Here is a 21,426-nt window from a genome sequence, read left to right as displayed (position 1 = left end):
CGGGAGGTGCAGGGTATAGTACTCACGGCTGGCTGCGCTGGTCGAAGAACTTGGATTTCCAGATCAGAGTCATATTTGTTGTTGGGGGAGAAGGTCCCTTCACCCGCAGCAGAGGATTGCTCAATGTGTCCCCCTTCGATATTCTCGGTGCTGAAAAGGTCCGGTTTGTCGTCTCAGCTCCTTCGTGACACTTCGAGTCGTCGAGCCAAGTGGTCGTGAACAGTTTTCTTAGAACGGAAGGAGCGGCAAGCATCACACTTAGCCGCGTTGTGCTCAGGAGAGAGATGCCAATTGCAGACCTGATGGAGATTAGTCCGAAAGTATTTTCCATGACACTAAGAACAGTAGTGGAAAGGCGTCTGTGTCATCCCTGTATAAACATGGTGGGGGAGATACGCCTAAGTACCAAAGAAGGCCCGAAGCGGCAAGGCCCAAGTGAGCCTAAAGGCGACGGAACACCCCCTGGTCTATTCAGAAGCGGTTGAACCGAATGGAAGGGAAACAGGAACATGATTGATAACAATAACAAGGGAGTAAGGAACTATGTAAACCGAGAAGAGCACACCCCGACGGTGTTGATTACCATGAGCATTGCCAGCAAGAGGAGGAGCCCCAATATGTCATGACTCGAAAGATTTTCTTTAAAAAAAGCACACATCCGAGTCCAACACTAGATGGCACGATTATGCACAGCATGTGTATCTACAGCTTTACATGCCTCAAACATTATGTTTGTGACCAGAGCTCTACACAGGGACTTCTCTCAACACTGTGTGGTTCAAAACCTGTTATGTAACTGGTTGAACTTTGGGTCATTTCTAATGATGTAAATGGGCTAGTAAAATAAATGTTTTTCAATTTATTCTAAAGAAATGTTATGTTGCTTTTGTAATGTCACCAAGAAACTCTCAGCATGACAACAGACAATGATGCAATCTTGTGAATCTATTAAAGATCCAACACTGGTTAATAGCGGTTACTAGACAGCTCAAGAGATCTTTTACACAAGCGATCATAACTTTACTCTCGGATTGTGAGAAATGAGGGAACTCATGCTGCTATCAATTTGATGGATAAAGTTTATTAACTATATATAAGCAAAGTTGTAATCACTTTTTGTGCCCTGAAGAAGTCTTGCTGTTTTTGGGACGAAACGCATTGGCTGTGTCCATGTCCTTTTTGTGTCTGACAAGATGAAAATAAAGAACAAGTCTTAAATAATCTTTTAGAGTTGTCTGTGGTAACTTGATCAACAAACTGTATACGATCAACATAATGGACTGTTGCAAAAGATTCATTTATGTGCTTTCCATATACTTTGCTATGGTCATAAAATACTTGGATTGACATGTACGAAGTGCTTCTTCCTTATATTTTGTCATATTTGCTCAAGAGAACTTGCTTGTAGACAAACAAACAAGAGAGATACGCTTGGTGACTTTCTCACAGTAAGTTTCAGTGTTGCGGATATAATAATGGTATTGGATGCAACTGAACGTTTATTTAACAAGCACCAACCTCTAAAATATCTACAGGTATTTAAATAATACATGCTATTATTACACAACTGAATGGTACTTTTAATATTCCTCATAAACATTTGAAGCAGAGTTAACCCACTGTAGATTCACACCATTAACTGGTAGGTTCGACATACATATTAAATGATTAATATGTCTATGCTAACAGTCTATAAAGAATCACTGGGCATGTATCTCATCTAAAGTGTCTTGCCAAATAGGTAGGCCAGCCTGAGCTGCACTGAGCCTTTAAAGGAATCTAAGAAGTGACATTCCCTAACTGAGGCAAAAGGTGGCTGGGAATGCACCACTTAATCCATGAGAAAAATATAACTCTGGCTTTGAGGCAATAAAAATTACTATATGCGGTACCCCATGGAGATGCAAACTGTTCAAGTGAGAATTAAAGGTGCCAAGTGGAGTCAGGCACAGGTTTAAGATCTGTGCAAGTATGAATGAAGAAACCAGTAGGGAAGACGGGGACATGGAAAAAAGGGAGACCACAGGGAAGCATGGAGGAGGTCAAGAGGGAGTGGTGGGGGTTAGTGGGCGAAAGGAGATGAGATGTGTGAACAAATATGACCAGTTTTGAGATTTACAGCTAGGTTTGTACAAAACGAATTAAGGAAATTGACAAGAAAAGTGAGTCCAGACAGAGAATAGAAATATTTCTGCAGAAAGTAAAGTAGTGGGAGGAGAAACAGCAAAATAGAAAGGAAAAACATCACTGAGTGTATTAATTATAGCGGGACCTAAACAGAGGAGTTTTCAAGAAAAGTAAAGAGATATGGCAGATTTTTGACATGTGGGTAGAGAATGAGGAGGGTCACTTAATGGAAAACAGAGGAAAATTAATTACTGCTGGGACATACAGATCTGTTTTAAGGTGCCAAGAGGGTGGGTGTGATTCTATGCAAATAGTATGCATTCTTCGGGAATTGGAAGAGAAAATTCATGTGGAAGACAGGACATTTGTTTATAATGCAAGCCTAATCTTCAGACTGCTAGGATGGGATCATCCCTTTGTTCCTCTTCCTGTCTGCCATTGATCGTCTGTTGTGATTGGCTCGAGCGCTCTTGTTGGCTTCCTTTTTCCGACGTTCTTGTACAGTGTCTCGGCCCTGCCCCTGCCCTCTGCTGGTACCCACAACTGCAGAAGAGTTATCATGTCGGATCCTGCAAGGGAAACATAGAACTGTTATGACAGAAGAAGTAGCATTGCAAAGTGACATCTCACACTAAACAAGCCACGGTAACATCCCCTGCTTCCCATCAGACCTTTCAGACCCAGGCATGTTATATTTTCCACAAGGCAGAAGTAACACTGCAGGTAAATGCAAATGGGTTTTTTGTTGTTTCAGTACTAGGGCGTGTACGCTGGACCCCGTTAAATATAGCCCTCCTGGATCCCCCCCTTTGTTGACTACTCCGTGCACGGGTTACCCCCGTTGGATCATTTAGGTTACCAACAGTACATCCCATACTGTGTGGCCCAACCTGCTATACAGCCACCCCCTGGTACGCTGATAGCAGTTACCCCTTCCAACCATGGAAGACACCCCTGGACTTAGCTTTGACGAAGAAGCTATAGAAGAGGCCCTGAGATCAGCGCCCTCCCTCTTTGGCGCCGGAGGTGCTGCTGCCTCAAGCTCAACGACTGATGAATGGGTTACGATAACTCAATTGAAAAAAGACTGGCACAGGATTACTATCATTGGCGCCAAGATCGCACCCCAAGGCCTGATAGTAAATATCATCCCCAGGATCTTCCTTGAAGATGGCCCTTTTAAAAAAGATTGGTGTCAGATCTCATGGAAATGCACTAAAGACCTGCTTTTCCTTATTGTCAAAACTGCCAAGAGACTTGCAGATGCGCTCCTAGTCAAAATACAGGCTGCCGAAGCAGCCCTGAAAGGCACTATGCACAAGACTCTGTTTACTACTAAACTTGCCGAGATAAACAAGATGATTGCGGATAACAAAGAGTACCTGTTAAAACAAAAAAATCGCTAAACTTGAGAAAGACTTGTCTAAATTTAACAAAGAAAAGGTTTACCCCTATCTGAAAGATGACTTTACTGTAGCCAAGAATAGCTATTCCTCTGACGAAAGTTCAGACACAGGAAGTAGAAGGGGTTCTACCAATAGCGATTCCAGTGGAGGTAGTCAAGGTTCCCGGAGCCAACGTCGCATTGCGACCCAGGACTACAACAATGGCCAGATGTACCACGGCCCTCCTAAACTTCCCCCACCGTGGCACTACCTTTTCTATCCTCAAGGCCCACCACAATTCTATCCGATGAATAACCCTCCTTTTTTAGGCAGAGGCTGGGGCAGAGGAAGAGGGCGCAGAAGAGGAGGACAAAAGGGTGTACAGTGGCAGGCCAACCAACACCCACGGTGGAGACCAGGAGCACTACCACAGGAAAGAGAGCCTAATAGTTAACCTATCCAACAGAACCCTCACTCCTACTGAGACCAAGGTCTTGGAGAAGGGTCTTGGCTTTGTTCCCACACCACTGCCTGACGAATTCAAGGAAGCCTGTGAGTTGAAACAGTTCTTTCGGAAGGTGCGGTTAAAAGCTTTCTTCAAAGATAGACCAGAACCTGATCGAGACGACACAGGGTTGCGCAAACCGTCTACGTTCACCCCCACCAACAACATGGTTCCCCCCCGAGATACTGGTTTTTGAGGGGGCTGTACTCAAGGGTCTAGAAAACAGACCACGTTCTCCCATTTACCACAACTTAAGTAAAGTAGAGAGAGAGGCAATACAGTCACTTGCCAATGACCCCACGATCATTATCAAACAGGCCGATAAGGGGGGCGCCACCGTGATTCAGTCCATCAATGAGTATGACAATGAGTGTAGACGTCAACTCTCTAATACCAGACACTATGCTCCCCTCAATGTTGTTCCCACCCCGAGACTTACTGCCAGGATCACTTCTTTGGTCATGGAAGGTGAGACGAACGGGTGGATTAGCAAAAATGAAGCCTCCTTTCTGGTGTCCGACCACCCCAGGATACCATATTTCTATACCCTCCCTAAAATTCGTAAGGGCACTTCACCAGTACCTGGTAGACCCATCGTGTCAGGCATCGGATCACTGCTTGAACCTTTGTCTAAATTTGTTGACAAGTTCCTTCAACCTCTAGTGAAGAAAATCCCTTCAATCCTACAAGACACTAAGGATGTCCTGCGCCTCATTGACAGCATTGAAGGAAGGGAAGGGGTGGACCTCTTGGTGACACTTGATGAGGAAGCACTTTATACTAACATCCCATAACAGGCGACCCTAGAGGCAATGGAATTGACCCTGCAAAAAGAGAACGGGTCCTCCCCCACGCCCATTACCTTCATTATGGAGTGCGCCTCACTGGCCCTTACTGAAAACTTTTTTGAATATGAAACCCAAATCTACCAACAAATACAGGGGACTTTGATGGGCAGTACTTTCACCCCAAGCCTGGCCTGTATCTACATACATCTACAAGAGACCAGCATTTGGGGCGACAACAATCCATACAGGGACAACCTCTCCCTATGGCGCAGATATATCGACGATATCCTGATACTATGAAAGGGTGACCTTAGTACCTGTCAAGCATTCTGCAGCTGGATAAACACACAGAACCCCTTCCTCAAATTCACGAGTACCATCTCAGACTCGAACATCCCCTTCCTTGACCTAAGGATTTCGCTATCTGAGGGTGGGTTGAGCACCAACTTACACAGGAAAGAGACAGACAGGAATAGTCTCCTCCTCTATAACAGCCATCACCCCAAATCCCTCAGGGACAACCTACCTTTTGGACAGTTCCTCAGAATCGGAGGAACTGTTCATCCATGGTTGACTTCAAAAAGGAAGCGAAACAACTTCAAAACAAACTTCAAGATAGGGGTTACCCACACAGACAAATCCACAACTCATACAAAAGGGCAATGAACAATCCCCAAGAGGTTCTCCTAGAAACCAGAGCACAGGAGCAATCTGAGATCATTACTTGTGTTACCTCTTTCACTAAGGCCTCCACACACATAAATGTACATGTACATGTATTTATATAGTGCAAATCACTGACCGAGGTCGGTATCTAAGCGCTTGCTTAGGGAACCCGTCCTGGTATTCCCCTGTGAGATAACCCCGGCAGGGTATCCACAAGGTGAAAGCCAGGCATCCCGCCGCGAGGGGCCGTTGTGGAGATTAAGCAAGCTATTGCCCAGAGTCGCAGAGTGTGAACCCGTGAGTCGAGAAGGCACCGGAGCGAGAATTATCGAGTCCGTGGAATTTTTGAGCCCAAGACCCGCCAAGGCGGGGAATTGAACCCTGGTCCAGGGCCGATCTCAGCTTCCGGGTCTGCCGCCTCTAACCCCTGAGCCACACTTCTCCAAAAGAGGACCATCAACAAACACTGGGGTATCATTAATTCTGGTGACCTGTCCATCCCTCGTCCTAGGTTTGCATTTAAGCGCACAGCTAACCTGAAAGATCAATTAATACATACAAGGCCGAGGGTCAAGGAAAAGAGCACTCAAAGAACACTCTGGGACCTCCCCCCGGTGACAGGCCACTATCCCTACGGCGGATGCTCAGTCTGCAGTCAAACCAGCCCCAGTAAGGAGATCAAACTCTCTGAGACATAAGCGACACACTAACTGCAACACCTCGAGGTGTATTTACTTACTCACATGCCCGTGCGGAAAGAGATATGTGGGCATGACCATGAGACAAGTCAAGCTACGTATCACTGAACACAGAAGTAATATAAGGTGTCATAAAACACATACAAAATTGTACAACCACTGCATGGAAATGAATCACACCGCAGATAGCCTACATTGGACGGTGCTTGAAGCACACCAGCAGATCACAGATCAGTCGCTCTTTAGAATGGAGCAGAGATGGGTCCACCGCCTGGCCACAGACACCGATGGCCTCAATGATTCTATTCCCTGGGGCAGTTTATCAAGGACTTGATCCATATGTCTGCCCTTCCTTAACAATGGTATCAGCAAGCAATTCATGTATACACTCCCTGGGCCACTCTCTGATCCTGATGAGAGATGGCCGGTGCCTTGGCTCTTACATTGCGTAGACTCCCCTGCCTTTCACTCTTGGGTGCAAATTGTTACAGATTACATGCACTCTTTAGGTTTTACATTACTAGTATTACCACCACTAACAAACGGGGCAGCGTCATTGCTGTGAGCCTTCTCAGAGGTTTTCTGATGGCACACCGTATGTGATATCATTTTGTCCTCATGTTGCCTAGTGGCCGCTTCCTAGTGTTCGTTACTCACTCTATCATATGGCTGCTTAATCATACTGTACATATGCACCATTATTTGGGTGGATGGCTTGAATCAGTTAACTACACTACTGACCAGTTCAGACCATCGACTAGTTGAGGGGGTCCTTTTACAGCAATTTTATGTTGTCACAATCAACAATTCGTGAGTTGTACACGCCTTCTTAACACCCAGTCCTGGCCCATACTGGGCACATAGCTATCGCTTTGACATTACAACATGGCCGCCTCGACATTTGGGTAGCGTCCATTTACCATTGCCCAGAAGCCTCGCTGGACACGCCCCTTTCTGTCCCCCCCCCCCCCGGTCACGTGACAGGGATTTGAGATGAAAACGTTCGCTTGCACACCGCTCCGGCCTCTCAATCCCCACCGTGCGGGTAGGTGATGTGGCATTGTCCGTCGTGCGGACAGGTAAGCTCGTCCCCCTCGGGGGGCCCCCGCGTTCAATGCTGTTTGATGCGCTAACTCATCGCCGCTTGCATAGAAGGGAGTTTGTTTATGTTGTCTAGAGGGATGCGTGATACTACGATCTCGCTTGCCCCGAGTTTCACAGTCCCCGCATGGCCTCGCTGTGCTCCGGTGTTGTGCTGATGCAGGTTGGCCCGCGCTGCTTCCCTCGACAGTGTACGGAGTCTCCGGGCTTGTCTGAGGATACTCGCGGCGTCGGCATGTTCGTGCGATCCTTGGAGCATGGAGTGCTAGGCGTTCTTGGTGATGACTCTATTGGGAGCAGTGAGTGCCTTGAGTACACGCAACTTGAGGCTTTATGATGCTCCCTCTATGTTCTGCATGCGACTCACGGCTTCCTTGTCGCAATGCACTAGATATTTTGCTTTTTATCTCCCATTTCTCCCCAAGGTACCTGACCCTTGGGTGCCAGCACACTTGAGAAGACAGTTGACGGCTGAATTCGGTCTTAGTAGGGTGAGAATATTTACTATACCCTTGATTGCTTTTATTCCTTTTAATTGAGTTCCCTCACCATACAGTGACCCTCAGTCAGGCGTGCAGGTTGCGTCTACTGATTCTCCCCTGATTTTAACACTAATTGTGTTGTTGTCCCATTCCCCTCACTAATGGATAGAGTTATAGTAACCGAGCTGTGGTGACCTTTCGTTGTTTACAGAATACACAGAAGGTTTAACCGCTCATCTTGTCTGTTGTTTTCTCTTAGGTCCCACTAAGACTCAGCAGGACCATCCGGCCTGCTTGTCCATTCCAAGTGGAAGGTAGTATTTGCCCCTTCCTCTTTGTGTAGCACTCACTTATTTCTCTAGGTCCTGACGAATTGCACCTCTTGCATGAAACATGTCGACCGCTAGGTAATGATGAAGCATGACCCCTAGCTCGCTGGGTGTGTGAGGGTTTTAGTTCCGAAAGGGAGATTCCCCTCTCTTTGGTGTTCCCCCTTTCCTGTTATTGGCTTGGTTACGCCTATTCTACGCACTTCTGGGGAACGAATATGCTACTTACCAGTATGCTTCTGTTCTTGGCATGTAGGGCTCCTGACATTCATATCTGTGCATAGATCGCCGCCTAGTGTTGGGTCCGGATGATTGCACATTGTTGTCCTGGAAGAGTCTTCGAAGTATCACGAGATAGGTGGCTCCTCCCCTGGACTACAGTGCGCATGGGCATCCTCTCCATCCTCAGATTGTTTTTCGCCATTGTGGCAGAGATGGAGTGTAATACAGTGAGTGATGTCCATGCTAGATAGTAATTCTGAATGCTACAGCTGCTACAGGCGCCGGGGAGGAGGGTGGGCAATATGAATGTCAGCAGCCCTACATGCCAAGAACAAATGCATACTGGTAAATAGCATATTCGGTTCGAGGCATGTGGGCTGCTGAATTCATATCTGTGCATAGATTACATAGCAGTCCCTCCTGTTAGCGGCGGCTGTCCGTGCCAGCTGCAGCAGTCTGAAAAAGAGTTTTGAGAACAGCCTGTCCTACAGCTGCCTGTTGTTTAGAATGCACATCTACGCAGTAGTGATTCGTAAATGTATGTGTGGTGGACCAAGTGGCTGCCTTACATATCTCTTCTAAAGGAATATTCCCCAGGAAAGCCATGAACGCTCCTAACTTACGTGTGGAGTGTGATCGTGGTGGGATGGTTAGTGTGCGTTTAGCCTTAGCATAGCAAATCTGTATACATTTAACGATCCACCAGGCTATCCCTGCTTTGGAAATGGGATTGCCTTTGTGTTGTGGAGAAAAGGCAACAAAAAGCTGTTTTGTTTTTCTGAAATCCTTTGTTCTGTCTATATAGTACATTAGAGCCCTTTTGACATCTAACGTGTGTAGGGATCTCTCCGCGACATTTTCCGGATTAGGAAAGAAAACTGGCAGTTCTATGGTCTGGTTCATGAGGAACTGCGAAATCACATTAGGCATAAATGTAGGGTTGGTGCGTAATACCACACTATTTGCGTAGACCTGGATAAATGGCTCTTGAATGGTTAGTGCCTGGAGTTCACTAACTCCTCAGTGAGGTAATGGCCACTAGGAAAGCAACCTTCCAGGTCAGAAATTGAATCTCACAAGAGTGTAGACGTTCAAAAGGTGGTCCCATCAATCTGGTGAGGACCACATTCAGGTTCCAGACTGGTGATGGTGAGTGTCTGGGAGGGATCACTCTTTTAAGTCCTTCCAGAAAAGCTTTAATGGCGGGCACTCTGTATAATGAGAGGTGCTGCCTGTTCTGAAGATAGGCTGCTATGGCGGATAAATGTATACAACTGGAACTGTACGCTAGATTACATCTGTATAAATGCAACAAATAACAGATAATGTTTTGAATAGATGCATCCAGTGGGTTAACGTCATTGTTGGTACAATATATGACAAACCTTTTCCATTTAGCCGCTTAGCACGCTCTGGTTGTGGGCCGTCTTGCCTCCTTGATGATAGTCATACATTCTGGCGGCAAATTTAGGTAGCCAAATTCTAGGACTTCAGGAGCCAGATCGCCAGGTTGAGCTGTTGCGGATCTGGATGCTGAATGTCTCCATGGCTCTGCGTCAAAAGCTTGGGTGTGAGGCGCAGTCTTTGATGCGGTACCACGGATAGTTCCAGAAACGTGGTGTACCATGGTTGGCGTGCCCACATTGGAGCAACCAGGATGAGGGTCATCGAGTGTTGCTGCAGTTTGTGTGCCGCCACCAGCGGTATCAAAGGTGCTGGGGGAAAAGCGTACGCAAATTTGCCTGACCAGTTCATCCATATCGCATTGCCCTGCGACTGTGGGTGTGGGAACCTGCTTGCGAAGCTTTGGCATTTTGCGTTTTCCCTTGTGGCGAACAGGTCTATCTGTGGATGACCCCACTGCTGGAAGTACGGTTGGAGTACTGATGGATGTATCTCCCACTCGTGCATCTGGTGGCTGTGTCTGCTGAGCAGATCCGCCATCTGGTTGACTTTGCTCGGGAGGCGTTCCGCCATGAGGAAGATGTTCCTCTGAATGGCCCACTTCCGCATGCTCTGAGCCAGATGAGACAACTGTGGAGAGTGCGTTCCTCCCTGCTTCTGTATTTAGTAAATGGCAGTCATGTTGTCCGTCCGGATCAACACGACCTTGTTGCACAAGTGTACCTTGAAAGCTTTCATCGCCATGAAGATTCCCATCAGTTCCAGAAGGTTGATGTGCATCTTCTTCTGCTGTGCTGTCCATAGTCCCTGCACTGTGTAGTGGAGTACATGAGCTCCCCATCCCTGGAGAGACGCGTCCGCCGTCAGTACAATTTGTGGAACAGGCTCTTGGAACGGTCGGCCTTTGCAAAGGTTTCGTGGGTTCCACCAATGCTGAGAGTTGAATGCCCGACCGCTCACCAACACTAGGTCTTTTAACTGTCCTTGAGCCTGATTCCACTGAAGTGCTAAGCACTCCTGAAGCGGACGCATATGTAGTCTTGCGTGCGGGACTATGAAAATGCAGGAGGCCATCATGCCTATCAACTGCATGAACACTTTCGCTGGAAGCGAGCGTTGAGGTCTGAATTTCTGTATCAGCAATTGCATGCTGTTTATTCTCACTGAATTTGGCTGTGCTGTGGCTGCCAGAGTGTCTATTGTCGCACCCAGGTACTGTCGCACGTGGGCGAGCTGAAGGTGTGACTTCGGATAATTCAGTGAGAATCCCAGACTGTGAAGAAGATGAATGGTGTGGGACATGTGGCTGGCACACTGCTGGGCCGACTTTGCCTGAATAAGCCAGTCGTCCAGATAAGGGTAGACATGTATGTGCTGTCTCCTGAGGTGTGCTGCTACTGTTGCCAGGCACTTTGTGAACACCCTGGGTGCTGTCGTTACTCCGAAAGGGAGGACTTTGAACTGATAATGTTGACGTTGAATAGTGAACCCGAGATACTGTCTGTGTGACGGGTGTATGGGTATATGGAAATACGCATCCTTTAGATCCAGTGTTGCGAGGAAGTCTCCCCGACTGAGTAACGGCAGAACCTGTTGCAGGGTGAGCATATGAAAATGCTCTGACAGAATGTAAATGTTTAGAGGCCTGAGGTCCAGTATAGGTCTGAGAGACCCGTCCTTTTTGGGTATGAGAAAGTAGAGAGAGTACACCCCTGACCCTTGGTCTTCTACAGGCACGAGCTCTATGGCCCCTTTTTGCAGTATGCTGACGACCTCCTGCTGCAATAAGTGTAAGTGCTCAGCGGACATAGGACGGTGTCTTGGTGGGATGTTGGGTGGAGTGGACGTTAATTCCAGACAATACCCGTACTGTACAATGTCTCTCACCCACCTGTCTGTGGTGATGGATTTCCAGACCGGCAGGAACTGTTGTAGTCTCCCCCCGACAGGTGTTATATGGTCGGGGGGCAGTGACAGGGCGTCACTGTTTGGTATTGGCAGAGGATCTGGAACTGTTGTTTCCTCTGCCTCTGCCCTTGATGTTGTTTCCCCGATATCCACTCCAGTTGCGTGCTTGTCTCATAGCGCCGGGACGCCCCATTGCTGGGGTAGCTGCTGCGCTTCACCAAACCTAGAAATAGAAATAGTTGTTCTTATTGTAGGTGGATTGTGTGCCTCCCTTATTGTACTGTGTCTGTTGGGTTGACTGGCCTCTTGAGGGTCCTCTAGTACTGGAGCGACGAAAGGAGCTACCCCGAAACTGCTGTGACTGCAGAGCCCCCATAGACTTTGCAGTCTCTGTGTCCTTTTTAAGTTTCTCAAGGGTGGTGTCAACCTCAGGTCCGAATAAGAAGTCTGGGTTAACTGGCTGATTGAGGATAGAAGTTTGAATTTCAGGTTTGAATCCTGAAATCCTCAACCAGGCGTGTCGTCTTAGCATAACACTAGTGTTGATGGCCCTGGCTGCAGTGTCTGCTGCGTCTAGAGTGCACTTGATAGAAGCATTGGTTATCAGTTTCCCCTCTTGTATGAGTAGCTCTGCCCCCTCCTTGTACTGATCAGGTAGGTGTTGCAATAGTGTCTCAAGGGTATCATAATGTGCCCTGTCATATCTGGCCAAGAGTGCCTGAGTGTTGGCAATGCGCCAGATGTTAGCCGCCTGCGCAGCTACTCTTTTTCCTGAAGTTTCCATAACCTTCGACTCTTTGTCAGGAGGAGGAGCATCACCTGTAGTCTGGGAGTTTGCTCTCTTACGTGCATTAGAAACAACCAATGAATCCAATGTCAACCGTCCCTTTATATAAGGAGGGTCCACAGGGGGCGGCCGATATTTCTTCTCGATCCTTGGGTTTAACACCCTGGCCCTAGTGGTTTCTTTAAAAATATCAGCAGCATGCTTGAGGACCCCTTTGAGCATGGGTAGGGTTTTGACTGCCCTTTCTGAAGTTGAAAAAGTGTCGACCAGAAAGTCTTCGTCCACAGGGTCAGCATGTAGCTCGACGTCATGATTACTGGCTGCCCTCTCAAAAAGGGCGTTAAAAGCAGTTGTGTCCTCGGTAGGAGACGTTTTCACACTGTACACATGAGTGTCCGGGTCACCTTGAGTCAGCAGGGTCCGTCCACTGTTGGTCATAATCATCAGGATCAGTGTCCACATGATAGATGTTAGACGGGAACCCGGAGGGTCGGCCGAGTAAAGGGGGAGAGGCCTCCTGGGGAGGGCCCTCTCCGGTAATCGTACAGACAAGTAACTCCCCCCCCCCCACAGATAGACACCACACCGAGATGAGTTCTGCACACTTTTATATGTATCTTTAGGCAAGGTAACTGACGGTACAGCAGGACCAGGATACGAGGATCCTGTCAATTCTAGTCTCTTTGGGGAAAAGGGTAGCAGGACAGTCTCAGTACCGGACAGGTACGGGGAAAGCAGGTGTAGAGCTCACAATCCTCGAGCTGGTGGGTTCGCAAGTAGGGGCCGCGCCAGCGCCAGCAGGCCTTCAAGATGGTTCACGAAAGGAAGAGCCGCGGCAGCGCCAGCAGGCCTTCAAGATGGTTCACGAAAGGAGGATGAGCCGCGGCAGCGCCAGCAGGCCTTCAAGAGGGTTCACGAAAGGAGGATGAGCCGCGGCAGCGCCAGCAGGCCTTCAAGAGCGTTCACGAAGAGGAGCCGCGGCAGCGCCAGCAGGCCTCCAAGGATGAGTTCGTCTCGGTGTCTCTCGACTCCAGGATACAACTGACTTCCTGCTCTGGAGCTGCCCCAGTTATAGGTCTGGCGCCCTTTGATGTCCGGACCCTCGCACTTGGAGGTCGGGAGGTCCGGGATGAGGGAGTCCAGACACCCAGCAGGAGGGTGGAGCCAGCGCCCAGGGAGGCTGGGGGCGATCGAAACCTGGCAGAGGGGAGCCATCGACACTCCTCCTTCCATTGACCTGCCAAGTGGTCTCTTTACCCCCTGGGTGGATGGTGGTGCCTCGATGTCGGGGCCTGGCTGGGCCCGAGGCCGAGGTCGGCCCGAGGCCACGAGGCCTGGTCGTGTAGTGTCCAAAAATGGCGGCTGGGCCGGAGACAGGGGTTCTGGAAGGGACCCGGGCCAGCCGATACTGTGGTGTTCAGGAGCCAGGGTTCCGTCGGGGAAGGGCCGTGGGTTGACCCGGCGGGTTGCAGGGGTGGTTCTTGTCCGGCTGAAGGCAGGGAGAGTCACCCATCCTCTTGGGTACTCTCCTCGCCGAGGCGGAAGAAGCGGGACAGGCCGTCTGCGTTGGCGTGGTCTTGGCCGGGGCGATGCTCCACAGTGAAATCCATCCCCTGCAGGGAGATGGACCAACGCAACAGCTTCGGGTTTTCTCCCCGCATCTGCATCAGCCATTGCAGGGGTCGGTGATCTGTTTGCACCCGGAAGTGGGTACCGAAGAGATAGGACACTTCAAGGCAAAGGCCCTCCCGCCTTAAGAAAACTGATTTGTCCTTATAAATCTCCAAGGACCCTCCGCTCTGACGGAGAGAACCTGGCCTCTGTTCCTAGAGTGAGAAAAGCCCAGACTGGAGGACGCCGGTTTTCCCTGAATACAGCAAAACACTGGAACGCCCTCCCTAGGGAAATCCGGATGGAAGCCTCCTACCTTAAGTTCAGAAAATCTCTTAAAACTTTTCTCTTCCCTAAAGCTGAATAATCCTTGTTCCCTTCTTCTTTTCTTAGGGCCTTTCTGTTTTTCTGTTAAGGTAGCGCTGGGACGCTCAAGGGCAACCATGCGCTTTATAAATCTAATTTCATTTCATTTCATTTCATAGGGCCGGAGCTTCTTGAGGGCCCACACTATGGCGAAGGCCTCCCGCTCAATGGTGCTCCAGCGCTGTTCTCGGGCCAGCAGGCGTCGGCTGATGAAGGCCACCGGCTGATCGACTCCCTCGGTGTTGAGTTGGGAGAGGAGGGCCCCAACGCCATGATCTGAGGCGTCCGTCTGTACTATAAATTCCCGGCTGTAGTCGGGGGCTTGGAGCACGGGGCGGTGCACATGGCGGACTTGAGGTTCTCAAAGGCCGCCTGACATTCAGGAGTCCAGTTGACTTTCTGGGGGTTCTTTTTGGACGTGAGTTCTGTGAGGGGCCCCACAATGCTGCCATAGTCTTTGACGAAGCGCCGGTAGTACCCGGTGAGCCCCAGGAAGGCTCGGACCTCTGTTTGGGTGACCAGGGGCTCCCAGGACTGGATGGCGTCAATCTTGAGCTGGAGGGGGGCCACTAGGCCACTTCCCACCTGGTGCCCCAGGTAGGTCAGGGACCCTTGGCCGATCTGGCACTTGCTGGCCTTGATGGTTAGCCCGGCCTGCCGGAGGGCGTTCAGGACCTCCCGGAGGTGGTGGAGGTGTTCTGCCCAGTGGCGGCTGTACACGGCAATATCGTCCAGATAGGCGGCGCTGAATTCTTCCAGACCTGCCAAGACTTTGTTCACTAGTCTCTGGAAGGTGGCGGGTGCGTTTTTCATTCCGAAGGGCATCACCTTGAAGTGGTAGTGGCCATCCGGGGTGGAGAAGGCGGATCGCTCCTGGGCACCTGGAGTGAGGCCGATCTGCCAATAGCCCGCTGTCAAATCAAAGATGCTCAGGTAGCGGGCGGCCCCCATGCGGTCGATCAGTTCATCTGCCCGTGGAATGGGGTGAGCGTCGGTCCTGGTGACGGCATTCAGACCCCGATAGTCTACACAGAACCGGAGCTCGGGGGCGACGCCCGGGGCGGCGGCCTTGGGGACCAGCACGACCGGGCTGGCCCAGGGGCTGTCGGACGGCTCGATCACTCCTAGAGCTAGCATCTTGGAGACTTCCGCCTGGATGCAGGTGCGTACTCGATCAGGCACCCTGTACGCCCTGTGTCGAATAGGGGGGCTATCCCCGGTGTCAACGTCGTGGAGGCACCAGGGCGTGACCCCTGGAATGAGGGAGAACAGGTCGGCAAATTGTAGTAGCAGTTCTTGGCAGTTCTTGGCAGTCTTGGCTCTGCGCTGGGGACAGGGCATCGGAGAGGTGGACTCCCTCGACGGAGCCGTCTTTCTCAAGCGTTTTCAGGAGATCGGGGAGGGGCTCGGAGTCTTCTTCAGCCCCACTGTCGGTAGCCATCAGGAGGCTAAGTTCAGAGCGCACAAAGTGGGGCTTGAGTCGGTTGGCGTGGAGGACACGTAGGGGGTTTCGGGGTGACTCCATGTCTACCAGGTAGGTGATGGGGCCCTTGCGCTCTACCACTTTGAAGGGTCCCGTCCATTTGTCCTGGAGGGCGCAAGGTTCAACCGGGGACATCACCCAGACCTGTTGTCCCGGCTCGAACTCAATGGATGAGGCATTCTGATCATACCAGCGCTTCATGTCCTCTTGGCTGGCTTCGAGGTTGGCCTTGGAAAGTTCCCTGAACCGCCGGGTCTGGTTACGGAGGGTCAAGAGGTACTTGTATACATCAGGGGGAGTCTTCTGAGGGGCCACCTCCCACCCTTCTTTGACCAGGCTGAGGGGGCCCCGGACGGGGTGTCCATACAAGAGTTCGAACGGGCTGAAGCCCAGGGATTTCTGGGGGACCTCCCTGTAAGCGAACAGGAGGCATGGGAGCAGCACGTCCCATTGGCGACGTGGGGGTTCTTCCAAGCCCATGATCATCCCCTTGAGGGTGCGATTGAATCGTTCTACTAGTCCGTTACCTTGCGGGTGATAGGGGGTCATGAATTTGTAGGTGACCCCGCACTGTTGCCATAGGGACTTCATGTACCTGGAGATAAAGTTCGTGCCCCTGTCACTGACGACTTCTCGGGGGAAGCCCACCCGTGAGAAGATCCCCATCAAGGCTCGGCCCACCACAGGCGCCGTCACGGTCCGGAGAGGTATGGCCTCGGGATAGCGGGTGGCATGGTCCACCAGGACAAGTATGAACCGGTGTCCCTGTGCTGTCCGGGGCTCCAGGGGCCCCACAATGTCTATTCCCACCCGCTCAAAGGGGGTGGTGACGATGGGAAAGGGTTGCAGGGGGACTTTCAGTTTTCGGCCGCTCTTCCCGCTGGCCTGGCAGGTGGGGCAGGCCCGGCAGTGGTTCACTACATCATTCCGCATCTTCGGCCAGTAGAAGTGGATCACCAGGCGGCTGTACGTTTTGTCCTGCCCCAGGTGCCCGGCAAGAGGCACATCGTGTGCCAGGTTCAATAGGAAGTCTCTGAAGCGGAGGGGGACCACCAGCACCCGGCTGGCTCCCAGCTCGGCAATCTTTTGCTCACTGTAGAGCAGCCCGTTGTCCCAGTAGATCCAGTGGGCCCCCGAGGCATCCCCTGCGCTCTAGGCTATGGCTTGTTGTCGGAGTCCCTCTAAGGAGGGACTGGCCCCTTGTTCCTGGCGGAACTGTTCCTGGCGGAACTGTTCCTGAGTGGGGCCACCTTCTTGGCGCCACTGGGCCAGCTCCGGGAGGTCTTGGAGTTGATCCGGTTCTTCGTTGCCGGACCCCGGAGGACCAGGCTCAGGGGTGGTTTCTTCTGTGACGATTGGCGGAGGAGGTTCAGGCCACTCCGGTTCCTCTGGGCTGGAGATGGCGCGGGCGGCCATGGATCGGGTCGTTACACAGACTCATTCAGGGAGACCAAGCGTCCCCAGGTGCTCTCTTCGCTCAACGGCTGACCAGGGGGAGCTCTCGAGGTCGTTCCCCAGAAGGCAGTCCACCGGGGCATCGTCGCGGACAGTCACTTTTAGCATGCCGGACACACCCCCCACTGTCACGGTTCGCGGCGTTGCCGCGGCCGGCCACTCCCCGCATACACACACGGAAACCGGGATACTCACTTCCGGCCGGAAGTTGAGTACCCGGTCTAGTCCCGGGCAGCGGCTTGGGAGCACGAAAGCACTTCCGGGGGAAGCGCTTAAACAGCGTGTTTCCCGCCGGCTCGGTGCTTCGGATTCCTTGCTGGGAATCACACTGCCGAGACCTGCTTTTCCGGAGACAAGCCGCGCTGGAGCGCTGCTCAGCTGTTCCGTCAGCCACGTGTGGGAGTGATTCCATTCACTCGTTTTGGATCAAGGAGGCAACCCGCGCTGAAGCGCAGCCCTGCCTCAAGTCTGCGTCACTAAGAGATGCTTGCTCATTTCCTTCTCCTGGGGGTTCCAGGAATGTGCCTGTTTCTTTTGTTTTCCTTGCCCTCATTGCGCAGGAGCGCTTTGAGGGTGTTTAGAGGACCTGAGTTGCGTTTTGGGGGTTTTGTACTGCTGTGTCCCACCGCGCAGGAGCGCCAAAGGGATACCACTGGTGGAATAACAGGTGACCATTCACTGCTACTCGCGCAGGAGCGCACTCTTTTGTTTTAGCTTGTGTGAATGCGCAGGAGCGCTTTCTTTTAGTTTTGGCATTGACTGTACCGCGCAGGAGCGCTTTCTTTTCGTTTTGGCATTTGACAGTACCGCGCAGGAGCGCCTTACCGTCGCTATTCACATCCGGAGCTGCTTTCTTCTGGGGACCTTCTTTCCGGAGGCCTTGGTGAGTCCACAGAGGGTGACAAGGTCTGTGTGTGTATGTGGGGGGTGGTTCCTTTCCGGGTCTGACCCCGTCTCTGATCTATATCTTTTGGGTTCCAGTTGACACCCGGACGCCCCCGCCAGCTCCACGCTATCCACCACCCTACACCCTGGCTCCCATCCCTGCGTCCATCTCATCCCTGTTGGGTATCCCTTTCCACGAGGGTCAGGTGGGTACAGGGACAGGTGCTCTTGTCGTCTCTGCGGAATTGCGCCACAAGCGAAGGTAAGACTTGTGGGGCACCTGACAGAATCCGAAGCCCACGGTATCTATTCCGCCCAGACGACATGGGCGACCCGGAGGTTACTCTGCAGGATAGCGCAGTCATACTGGCTGCCATGCAGACAGAGAACCTTGCCTTGCGCCAAGACATAACGGCCCTACAGGGTCAAATGGCAGCCGGGGTCACCAGTCCTTGGGGTACTACTCCCAGCCCTAGGGTTCGACAAGACGGCCTGTTGAGACCACCAACGTTCACCTTTGGGGGGCCCTCTGCCGCCACCAACCAAGACACAGCCATCCAGGTCGTCACTCCCCATCCTGTGCAGTTGGCCCCACCCGAACGCTTCTATGGTGATAGCACGAAGTACGGAATATTCATTCATCAATGCCAACTGCATTTCATGGCAAGGATCGCGGCCTTTCCGGATGACGCTTTCAAGGTCGCCTACATACTATCTTACATGGGCGAAGACGCCGCTCAGTGGTCCATTTCCTTGGTCGAGAACGACGATCCCATGCTTAACCACCTACCAACGTTCAAGGAAGCCATGCGGTGTATGATCGCTCGCCATACCTTCGTGCAGGCCGCAGACAACGAGCTGCTAAGCCTTAAACAAGGCAACCAGGACTTGCTCCATTACATCACCATGTTCAACAGGCTTGTCATCGAGGCCCACTGGCCTGAGGATAAGAAGGTGTCTGTGTTCTATCGGGGTTTACGAGATGACCTGAAGGACCTTATCTCGCAATATCCCAATCCGCCTGAGGCTATAGGCCCTTTCATTGACATGGTGGTAAAAATGAACTTCCGTCTACAAGAAAGAAGGAAAACATCCACCTTCGTTCGTATCTGGACGAATACCTGGACAACGGGTTTATTCGTCACTCCAGATCACCGGTGTCCTCTCCTCTTTTCTTCGTGTCAAAGAAGGAAGGGGATCTGAGGACCTGCATAGACTTTCGCGCCATGAACACCATCACCATAAAAAACCGGTACCCGCTTCCTTTAATCCCTAATCTCTAGGACCAGGTCAAGAACGCCTCCACCTACACGAAATTGGACCTACGGGGTGCTTACCACCTTGTTAGAGTCCGGAAGGGTGACGAATGGAAGACCGCTTTCCGGACGAAGTTCGGCCTGTTCGAATACCAGATCATGCCTTTCGGACTCTGCAACGCCCCCGCCGCGTTTCAGTTCTTCATCGATGAAGTGCTGAGAGACTTCATCGACGTCTTTTGTATCGTCTACATTGACGACATCCTGATTTACTCTCAGACCACCAGAGAGCACGTTCAACACGTACGTTCCGTCCAGCAACAGTTGGAAAAACACCGCCTGTACGTGAAGTTGGAGAAGAGCGTCTTTCACGTCACATCCGTTGAGTTCCTGGAGCACATCATCACTCCGGCGGGCATCCAAATGGACAACAAAAAAGTAGAAGCCATCCTGTCTTGGCCTACCCCGGAGTCTGTGAAAGGGGTCCAGAGGTTCCTCGGTTTTTCCAACTATTACCGACGTTTCATCACCGGTTTCTCAGAGATGGTGGCCCCCATCACGCGCTTGTTGCGCAAGGGGGTACGTTTTGGTTGGGATCAAAAAGCAGACGACGCCTTCCAGGAACTAAAAAGACGGTTTACCGTAGCCCCAGTCCTGGTGCACCCCGACACCGAGCAGCCCTTCATAGTGGAGGCAGACGCCTCTAGGGACGCCATAGGCGGAGTGTTATCACAACGAAACATCGATACGGGACTACTACATCCTGTAGCCTTTTACTCCAAGAAGCTACAACCCGCTGAACGCAACTACACCGTGTCTGATCGGGAACTCTTAGCCATCAAGACCGCGTTCGAGGAATGGCGCCACTTCCTGAAGGACTCGAAACACACCGTTACCATCTACACTGACCACAGGAACTTACAATTCCTCCGATCAGCACGTGCCCTCACAGCCCGACAGCTACGATGGACCCTGTTCTTCAACGAGTACGACTTCGTGATAACGTTCCGGCCAGGGAAAGACAACGCCAAGGCGGATGCACTAACGCGGCTGGCCGAATCCAAAGAAGACGCCGAAGACCACGAGCCTGTCTCCATCATACCGGAGAAACACTTCCAGGGCATAATTGCTTCTATTGATCCCGTCTACCAGGCAAAAACAGACAGGAAACGGTCCGCACCCGTGGTTCCGACAGAGGACGAGGAAGGCGGGGCAAGTGGGAGCGGGTCATGGCGCTCAAGAGACCAAAAACACCTTCCAGGGGTGCCTGATCAGAGGAAGGCCCTTTTTTCGTGTCATGATCATATCCTCTCCGGCCATCCTGGTTACCACAAAACGCTCGATCTTGTGCAAAGACAGTTTTGGTGGCCCACAATGGTGACAGATACAAGGAATCATGTGATGAACTGCGCTGTTTGCCTACTCGGCAAGAACAGATCCGAACCATCAGTTGGCTTGTTGCGTTCTATCCCGGTAACCCCTTTTCCATGGCATACCGTCTCCATGGATTTCGTTGTTGAGCTCCCGCTCACCAAGACTGGACACACCACAGTACTCACCATAGTGGACCACCTCTCCAAGATGGCACATTTCGTACCCTTGCCGAAACTGCCCACGGCGGCCGAACTGGCCTTGATTTTCGTGCAGGAGGTGGTTCGCCTCCATGGCATTCCGTTTGTGGTCATAACGGATCGGTGGAGGGCCAGGTTGAGTATGAGGTCAGGGCTATCCTAGGGTCCCGTCATACCAGGGGCAAGCTCTTCTACCTGGTAGACTGGAAGGGGTACGGTCCTGATGAGCGGTCCTGGGAACCCTTGTCCCATGTGCGCCACGCTCCTGTTCTGGTCCGTGCATTCCATCTGAGTCATCCCCTGAGCCCTCGCCCTGTCTCTCTTTTCTGAGTTCCGGGGTTGTTCGGGGAGGGGGTTCTGTTTTAGGGGGGGGTGCTGTCACGGTTCGCGGCGTTGC

The 21,426-nt window shown here is 51.5% G+C and overlaps 1 protein-coding gene across 1 annotated transcript in view; it reads right to left on the bottom strand.

Annotated features, from left to right (window-relative positions):
• Nucleotides 1-1,063: 1,063 nt before the first annotated feature.
• ASCC2 (activating signal cointegrator 1 complex subunit 2) overlaps nucleotides 1,064-21,426 on the bottom strand; it is a 364,116-nt gene continuing 343,753 nt past the window's right edge. Inside the window, exon 19 of the mRNA XM_086943223.1 lies at nucleotides 1,064-2,696. Within this exon, the coding sequence (XP_086799349.1) occupies nucleotides 2,525-2,696 (172 nt within the window). The 3' untranslated portion in view covers nucleotides 1,064-2,524. The remainder of the gene's footprint in view (nucleotides 2,697-21,426) is intronic.

This window comes from Lissotriton vulgaris, chromosome 11, assembly GCF_964263255.1.
Source record: "Lissotriton vulgaris chromosome 11, aLisVul1.2, whole genome shotgun sequence".
Classification (NCBI taxonomy): domain Eukaryota; kingdom Metazoa; phylum Chordata; class Amphibia; order Caudata; family Salamandridae; genus Lissotriton; species Lissotriton vulgaris.
The sequence above is the reverse complement of the archived record's forward strand: the minus strand, read 5'-3'. Positions and strand labels throughout refer to the sequence as shown.